The following is a 9,823-nucleotide window of genomic DNA, read 5'->3' as shown; positions in this document are numbered from 1 at the left end:
TTTGCTTATTTGTGTAGCCGTCTTTGTTTCTGTACTCGTATGTACATGTAGGAACTGGCGCGAAGGACCATCTGGTGATATATTTTCCTGCTGACAATTTTGGGAACGTCTTGGAAAGCCAGGCCTCGATGTCATGGAGAAAGTCATCTTCGGTAATTGCGCTGGGTATCCCATAAACCCGTAAAGTGATATTGCTCAGAACCATATCTAGGTCGAGTCCGTTATTGGATCCGTTATTGGATTAAGTGAGGAAGAGATGAAAATTGAGACAAAAGCTTTGAGTGCCAAAGTTGAATATTAGGTCTGCAAATAAATAGTGGAAATTAATATTGCTTATAAGTTATTACTACACTGTCGTATCGTATCGTATCGTATCGTTGGGTTTATGGAGGCTAACAATAGTCCTTATAAAGATAGGGCATTTTGGATCATGATTATCACAAAAGGGCTATGAATAGCTTTCGAGTTCTAGCACCCCACGTAGCAACTATTATAAGCGATGCTTTTCGTCACACGCTGTATCCACCTGCGGGATTTGCTTTTTGTTCAGTCTCGAGTGAGACATATACTCGTAATTTTTTGACGTTTCCGGACTGAACTGGGTCTGCATATGGGCGAAAATCGTGCATAACAACCATATTTTGGTGGTATGCAGACCCAGTCCAGTCCGGAAACGCCAAAAAATTACGAGTACCTGTGCTTAACCAACAATCGATAAGCTTATGCCTCTAGAAGCTTATATTAACCTCCTTTGGCGTTGATACAGGGTCTCATAGCATGCTCGCCCCACGTACGCTAGTTTTTGTCATCTGCACCTAACCGCGCGTTTATCTAACAGCATTGACAAGGTATTGATTAGTTACAATTGGACAAACGCCTTCCAAGCCTTCCCTCGGCGTGTGAGACATCTTGCGAAATCTCTCTCATGCATTAGCGCGATCTATTCAGGAAGTGATTGACTGAAATAAGGACCCTGTCGTTTCCTCACCCAAACTTCGAGATCACATGATATTTATGCATGAGAGGGGTTTCGCAAAATTTCACACACCCAAGGGATAGGATCCCATGAGCTTCACGTGAAATACGCGAGTAAGAGGGATATTCGGGCGGTGTGGGAAATTAGAAAGCATCTACGTGCGTGAAGCCGATCACGGATCAGCGTTGTGGTGAACAGGGATTCGTCGGCGCCTAGCAAGTTGCCATATCCCTTAGTCTGGCAATGCTGACCACCCTATAATAGAGGAATGAAATTTGTATGGGAGATCTATTATTTGATAAGAGAGATAACAAGATCTGTTAGTAAAGCCACAGAAGAATTTGCTTTTTCTAAGGGGGTCAGCATTTTTTGCCAGACGAAGGGATAGACGACCTCCCTAGCCACTCGGACACCCCCCTCACTCGGACAGTCAATCATGATTGGTTGAAAAGAGGTACTGAAGCCACTTAAAACGTTGATCTTTTCTTTTCTACGTTAACTGGCCGAGTGAGGGGGGTGTCCGAATGGCCCGGGAGGTCGTCTATACCTAGAGTCGACCGTGAAGCCGGTCGCCTGGCGACAGCGCTAAAGCCTGAATTCCAGAGAAAAGTACTGAAAACTAGATAACCGAATGTTGGCGCACAATAGATATATTGAAGGAAATCCATTAATACCTGTTTCCTTTTGTATTGCAGCGAAGAAAAAGAGAACACTGCCTAATATTTCAGGAAATCGCGTAGATAACATGCACTACCAAAATGACGCTACGAACCTTTAAAATTGCAAGCATTCCACTAGGGAGGTTTCGCAAAGTAGAAAGACCAGCGCTCTAGGCCTAGAAACATTGATATGTGAAGATCGGTGGTTAGATTTCCTGGTCTGGCTCGAGCTTTCGGCTGGAGCCAAGGTCTCGAGCTCACGCGCCCATTGGCCGGCTCGACTTGAGCCGGCTTGTCCAAGAAAGTGGGGCAAAATTTGTATTATTGGTCCATTTACGAGCGGGTATTTCATCAAACACGTTTCTTCTCATAAATTGAGCTACCAGTTGATACTGGAGGAAAAACATTGTTAAACCTGACCCTATAAACGAGTGAGATCCTGTGAAGCGGGGCGAATCAGAGATTATGAACACCAATAGAGGAGTTTTGCTGGGAAGTATGCATTATCGCCGACATTCGCAAGTAGGCTAGATTGAATTAGGGGCGCGATAAAATAAAAATGATGTTTTGCTACAAGTCCAAACCACATGATCTCCTGTGTCGTGCCCAGCCAACGTTTCTTGGCGCCAAGGTTCGTACCTCACGCAGGTTCTTCGTACTTGCCGGATTTTTAAGTGTAGGACGGAACTACAACGACCTCAGCGCCACAACGGCGCAACGTAATGCAATGAAGCCCAACTCAACGAAGCCCAACGCAATTAATTCAATTTATTCTGCTTAATAATTATTATTACCAATATACGGGTATTTTCCTCTAGCGAAACCCATGATTATGAATGATACTTTCTCGGCGTCGAGGTGTTATATCAGATGCACCCATCGTTGAGGACGTTGAGGTTGCAAATCTAACGCTTGCAACTCACCCTTCCTTGTACTTCCGTCCTACACTTAAAAATTCGGCAAGTAGTGAGTGCACACCCATTTATTGGCCAATCAGAAGAAGGCTGGACACGAGACAGCATGATCTCATTTCAATCTACTGAGGTATACTAGTGTAATGAGTGACATCAACAATATCGACAAGATCACACTCTAGTGTGGATTGTGATTGAAACTATAGCTAGACCAATAAGAACATTTGTTTACAATAGAGCAGTTTTACCACGAAGTTCGCACTATAATTTGTGTTTGTTTCTACATAAGCTCACTTTTGTAACGGGTTAGAATAAAATATGGAGATAATTCAAATTATAAATTGCACTATGTGACGCGCTTACTGTTTTCTTTTGAAGCCGTATTAACTAGATATCAAATTATTGATGAATTGATTGTGCGTTTTAAACTAGTAAAATGGACGCTCATAGCAGATAAGACGGACATGTTGCCCATTTGATCGCTGCGTTCACGCCTTCCGTAGCAGTTCGCTTATGACTGTGAGTTGGAAGTGTGGCGGGTATCGCGGTGATGAGAACCATCGTCCTTCCTCGAAAGCCAGGTAGGCTGGCTCCGGTACATATGTGAATAGCGATGCGTTGGTGTTTTGAAGAGCTATGCTATTGATAAACTAGACCACTGTACATGAGGCGAGATAGAAAATACCCTTTAGTTGTCGATACGACACGCGGGAGTAGCAGTCATTGAGACTTTTGCTAATATATCTCAACAGCTGCGATATATATATATGGGTAGAGCCGGCCAGGAGTGGACTTATACTGCTTAAAGGTGACAGAGTGACAAAGAGCAGATTAGTTTATCAATCAGTAATTCAGTGTACAAGGTTGGGATAGAGATTAGTTTGGCCGATGTCGGGAACGATAATGGCGGCACGAGAGAGGAGGGAGGGATGAATACTAGGAAGAAGAACTGAGAGAAATGAGACTAGGGTGGGGCGGACTGAGAGACAGCATATAGATAGCAAGCATAGGGACGAGTACGGGCGGGAAGAACAAATTGCTGGGAGGAAAATACTGTAAGAAACACGGGGATCGCGCTGGTTTATTGTAATTTCGTGATTGTTATTTTGTGAGAGGTGGAAGGGGTTAATAGAAGGTTCTAGGGTTTGGTGTTATATTTCCATACATGTAGCCGTAAGGCTGCATGTAATTAATATAATGAATTAAACAAAAAAGGAAGGGGGAAGATGTCGGGGACGCATCATGCAATATCACTCGGTTTGTACCCAATACCCGCGGAGTTGCATAGCAGTGTATCTTTATTTGACTCTTAATTTATATCTTGGAATTCGAATCCGGTTGGACCTCAAAAGGGAGGTCTTTGTTTAGTTAGCGGTGAACGGAAAGTCGATCCTCTCATCCTGGAGACTCTTATTAGCCAAACAAATCCTGAAAACTAGGATACATACCCTTCTGAATGTACTCTGGTAAAAAATACCGTTCAAGCAGGTCCGTCGAGAGAGGAGTTCGACTGAACCTCTCAACCAAAGCTAGCGAGTGATACACCGCGACTCACGCGGCCAAAATCCGAGTGATACACGATGAGTTATCTTGGCGCTGGGAATCTTGGGTTAGGGCTACCGTGAAGTTCTTAAAATCCTGCCTGGCGTAACCTCTGTTATAAACCCTAGGAAAAGAGAGGGCTCTACGCGGTATGAATCTGGCGTCAGGGACCACTTGAGTTGCCGTATGACTTTACAGGGCATAATATATTGTGGTATGTGCCTGCGCTGATTGCAATACTCTACCACGCATGATGCATATTAATCCAGCTGGGCACTACCACCTCCGGTACTATTTGTCCGGCGCCTCATGAACACCCATCGATACCCAAACCCTCGCCAGTCCCTTCCTGGTGTCCAAATGCTTCCGCACCTATGCCTCGGCCCGGCTGTATAGCCATATCGCGATCGACGATTTTGCGAGCCCGCTGCTAGACACGCTCGGGAACCAAAGGATAGCGGGACTGGTTCGAACGCTGAGCTTGCACGACCGCCCCATCGAGATTCACCTACACGCATAGGACGACTGGACGGAGAAGGAGCTGGAGGGCTGAGCCAAGCTGGAGCTCAAGAGCGATTGCGCATATGTATGCGAGGGTGGAGCGTCTCGAGTATGTTAATTTCCACCTTACCAGGTCCCTGAGCTAGTGATAATGCGGTGCCTCTGTTTTCTATCTTGTATTTAGGTGACGGGAGCTGAGGAACACCGCATTAATGATATTAAAGCTCTACCACGCCAGGAAACGCATCCTTTGATGCATTATCGACGCATTACCCATACAAAACGGTGTTGGGTAATGCATCCCTTGATGCATTTACTGTCAAGGGCTCTGTTGAGCGGTGTGCATGATGCTCATCGCGACGACTTTCTTTACCACTTTCCATAGCAATTTCCCCACGATTTCACCGCTATTAAATTGGCAATTGCGCGTAGGTGCGGCGGACCTATCTACCGTCGATCCCATGGCCATCTCCGGTGATAGTAGTGAACGCTGTTGGTAAAATCGTTGGTAAAGTCGTTGGTAAAGTCGTAGACATAGTCGTCTCCAGAAAACCAGATGATATGAGGAGTGAAAGGTGTAGGGAACATCGTAGGAAAAACCGCTAATGTACCTGGGAACGACTATTTTTACGACTTTACCGATGACTTTACCAACGATTTTACCAATGACGTTCACTTCTATTACCAGAGATGGCCATGGGATCGACGGTAGATAAGTCCGCCGCACCTAGGGGCAGGGAAAATCGTCGGGAAATTACTATGGAAAGTGATGAAGAAAGTCGTTATAGAAAATGATTAGGGCCCTCCTTTATTACGAGCCGCAGTATTCAGCATCCCTCCCGATTTCGAACTTATCTAAGTCCTACCTTTAAAACAGCCAAACACTCGCTAGATAGAATTGATAATCATAACATTAGTATATCAACTGATGGTCTAGCTGGTAAGATCTGGGATTTCCAAGCGGAGCGACACATATTCAATTCCCCTACACAAATCGTTTTTTTATTCCTGGAACATCTGTGTATGCATTTACTGGTCCCTTTGCTGATGCTTTTACTGATACTTTTACTGATGCATTCGCTGGACAATTGGCGATGCTGTCCTACATAGTCAGTAAAGTCGTCGGAAATTCGTCGGAAAGGCGTCTAATGGGACTGGAATGCATTCGCCGATTCATTTATGATGCATTCGCCGATGCATATATGATTCATTCGCCGATGCATTTAGGATTCATTCGCCGATGCATATCTACACACACCACACAGCCGTAGTGTTTGGTACTGGGGATACATTTTATCATACATTTCGCGATACATTTGTGATGCATTTCCCGGCGTGGTAGAGAAGGGAATTGACACTGATCGATCGCGATCAGGATACGAATACAATGACAACATCCGGCCCGCCATCTCCGCCGCCATCCGCACCATGTCCAAGCTGCACCACCTGAAAACCAGCAACGTCGACGTCTTCCTCCCCGGGCCCATGCCGGCACTAAGATCCCTCGACGTCTGCTGGATAGATAAGAAGCCCACGCAGGTTGCATCTCTCACCGCGCTCCTCACCGCCTCCGCAACAACCCTCAAAAGCCTCGCCCTCTGCCTCACCGCAGTCGACAGGCCCGACCAGCTGCTCCTAGTCGACATATTCACCGCGCTACCGCACAGATCACTGTACTGGCACTGGAGCAGCTCGCACTCGACATCCCGGCGCTCACGCAGCCAATTGCGGCAGCGCTCAGTAAAGTGCTAGACCTCTCGCGGGGGTTGCTGCTGGACCTGCGGACTTTGCGCGCCCCGAAGCTGTGGCCGCCGTTTCCGGATCCGAGGCGGGATAGCGGACCGGAAGCGCGGCAGAGGGAGCTGGTGGGCAATGCAGCGCTGAGGTGTCTGTATGTTGATGGGCCGGCGGACATGTTCGTGGCATCGTATAAAGGGCTGGAGGAGCTCTGCTGCGAGATGGAGGTTTTTTATGTGCGCGTTCTGGCGGGGCATGGGGAGACGCTGAGAAGGCTGCTCTTGGTGCGCATGCAAGGCTTGATGGTAGAGGAGGTGTGCGGGATGGCGGAGGGGTGTCCGAATATTGAGGATCAGCTGAAGATGCTGGTGTTGGATGGCGATTATGTACGTCTCCCTATATAATTCCCTATATATACATGTATCTATACTATATCCTTCCCGACAGGACTAGCCAAAGATCCCCCCGATCACTGACATGCTCCCCGTGCCCATAAACAGGAGTCTCTTTCCGCATCAATAGCAACCCTGCGCAAGCGCCACACGCTCTCCCTCACCATCTAGGCACAGGCCGACCTACCCCTTCCACCAGGTCCCTACTGGCTGTAGGGTGGTCTTCTCCTCCCTCCTCCACCTTACCAACCAGGGTGATGCCTGATCTCCACGCCAAAGGCCAACCAGCTGGAAAAGCGAGGTCTGGTCCTCCCAAACGCACCCCAAAACCTCCGCTGGGTTCGTAACACGGCCACAACTGTCCCATACGGGTGGCGGATCTGTGGACGATGTACCCGTTCCTACCCTACCTACAGGATGGGCTCGACGCGGCGCTCGGGCAGCTGCTCTTCGCGGGGTGGCAGCGAGAAGGATCGAGTTCGATCGGGGGGAATGTCTCGCCATATCGCGGTCTCTGGCAGAGAATTGTGGATTATTATTATGAGTGGAGATAGAGCGGTGTTACTTTGGTGGGGGTGCGAGTTCTATATATTGCGGAAGGCCAGGACAGAAGGATCGCGCTGAATTAACATACTGTGAGAAGATGTACGTAGAAGCGGTGTCAGGGACCGAGTGATATTCTGTGGTTCGCGTAACCATAGCAACGCGTCGGTCATAGATTACATGATTGAAGAAGGAGATCTAGAAGAAGAAGAAGTCTATGGTGGTGCGTCTAGGCTAAAGGTGGGGGACCAATTCCGCGACCCATGTAACCGAAATCACCCATATATAGTGATGGGCACGAGACGAGACGAGGCGAGACTTCCCCAAGTCTCGTCTCGCCTTGTATCCTTTCCACTGAGTTTGGAAAGTCTCGACACTTTGTTTCATGTGAACACGGGGCCGGGAAAGCACTGCAATTATGCTAATTAATGCAAATAAAGGCCAAGGGTTTCTTTGTTTTCTTCATCCCATTTTGAGCTGGGGCTTGAGAATTTAGTTAGGTGAGGAAAAAAATTCAAAAAAAGTCTCGTGACTTATTTCGAGACTTCCGGATCTAGTCTTGTGTCGTCTTGCTAAAAAGTCTCGAGACAAGTTGTCTCGTGCTCATCACTACGGGCCATATATCACCATTTTGATACCTCCGATCCTTGTGAGAAGGGTGTTGAAGCTTATGGTCCAGTTCCAGACTTATTTTCGGATAAATTAATGCTAACTTGGTTTTGCCTATCACCGTTCCAAGCGTTGGGAGGACGGGTGTGGCGAAATACCTGAAAGGAAACAGGCCGCAACTGGTAGGTACGTACCGACCCACCGTGATTGACTAGTATCTGTATAGTGGATGCGTTCCCGGAAGGTCTGAAGCGTTCAGATGGCTGATTTGATGTGTTCAGACCGGAATGAAAAAATGGTTGCGACCTTTCAGATCGCTAATCTGATGGGTGGGGTGCCCCCCACCCTCAGATTTGAATTGTTACTCGGGGAACTAAAGTGGTAGCCGCTTGTATTAAAGTAGTTTAGTGACTTATTACTCGCCACCACTGAAGTACATGTATTGTAGCTGTGAGGGTCGTCCTCCAACACTCCTCCACGAACCATCACTCATCCACTCCTCCATCAACTATCACTCATCCACTCCTCCACCAACCATCACTCATCCACTCCTGCATCATCCATCAGTCATCCATCCAAGTGTTTGTTTCGTTTCGCAAAACTTTTACTACAGTTGTCAGTACACCCTACTTGAAATCTATTGCATTACCACTAACTAAAAATTAGGTAGCTACTCTCAATACAAATGTTTCGCCGACGTTGTTTCGTTTCCCGAAACGATTGCAGTTCTCCCCAACAGGTCTCATCTTACTGGTTCTCCTACTTTGCCGAGATTTCCCCCGAGATTTCCGCCAAGACACTTTTCTTCTTGGGCTTTTGGAGTGCGGATTGCTGGGAGACTTTCCGCTACTGTCAATAACAGAAAAGGAACGACTTTGGCCTACTCTCAGGCAGGGAGGCAAGAGTGCCCGCTAAAATCACTCCGCTGTTATTATCAACTGGTGGAACTCTCGGCTCTGATTCCTATCACTGCGGTATAGGAATCTCAAGGGTCTTCGCTCTTGTCTCTGATAAAATAGAGATTTGGTACCGCTAAAGCTGTTGCCTATATTTCTGGAGACAGGATTTCTTTTATTGCAGTAAGTTTACACCTGCCCGAGACCAAACAAGTATTGATGCTCAAGTCTAATATGTACCGAGGGTTAACCATAAATACCGAGAATCTGATAAGATAAACACACCTATTTCACAGCAAGATTCTCTTATCAGATTCTTCGTATTTACCCTCAACACCCGGTACTGTCTTTCGTTTTCTGAACTCTTGGGGCTTTGGTTGGTCGAGAGCGACAGGGGAGCGCGAACTCCATAGCAACCGGCATGACACCCCAAAAATTGGGACGGGTGAGGTAAAAAGGGCGGGTGACAAGGCAGGGTTACTCCGAAAATGCCGGTTCATGACAACAGAACACCAGAGGCTACCCCACTTTCACCACAATTAACCCAATTAACCCAATTTCAGATCACCAAAAATTCTAAATTTATTTTTCTCCCCAAAATGTCCACAATTAAATGTGTCAACTGCAAACAGGACAAACTTATAGCAGAATACACCCTCAGTCGTCATAATGCACCACAAAAAACTGTCAGCAATATTTGATAAGCTATATTGTTGGCGTATTCCTGGTGTATGGATGTTGTAAAATATTCGAACTCTCCTGCCAGATACATGCACGTGAGCAACGTAGGGTTCGGTATCAGGCAAGGCAAAATCAGGAGCAGGACTTAGTGCCAGTATTTCCATCACTATTACTAAATATTTAAAAAGAAATACATACTAATTGCAGGAGTAATAGGTCCGTCCAAGAGCAGCAAAAGCTGCTGCATCTATGCACCCCCTGGCATTTGTATTCTCCTGCTTACAATGAGCTGCCGTTCAACTTGGGGGTATCAATGTTGTTTGTATTTTTTAGGCTTGCAATCCACTGCACTGGATAAGCGAGGGTATTTCCG

The 9,823-nt window shown here is 46.8% G+C and overlaps 1 protein-coding gene across 1 annotated transcript; it reads left to right on the top strand.

Moving 5' to 3' along the window:
* Positions 1-6,020: 6,020 nt before the first annotated feature.
* H6S33_012717 (uncharacterized protein) lies at positions 6,021-6,892 on the top strand (the record flags this gene model as incomplete). Its single annotated transcript, XM_044844599.1, has 3 exons — positions 6,021-6,203; positions 6,260-6,715; positions 6,830-6,892. 3 exons carry the CDS (start codon positions 6,021-6,023, stop codon positions 6,890-6,892), a joined length of 702 nt encoding a protein of 233 aa, XP_044694426.1.
* Between the last annotated feature and the right edge of the window lie 2,931 nt (positions 6,893-9,823).

The sequence above is a fragment of the Morchella sextelata genome (genome assembly GCF_020137385.1).
Source record: "Morchella sextelata strain SCLS chromosome Unknown scls_9, whole genome shotgun sequence".
Classification (NCBI taxonomy): domain Eukaryota; kingdom Fungi; phylum Ascomycota; class Pezizomycetes; order Pezizales; family Morchellaceae; genus Morchella; species Morchella sextelata.
Note: the sequence above shows the minus strand (reverse complement) of the source record. Positions and strands in the feature narration are given on the sequence as shown.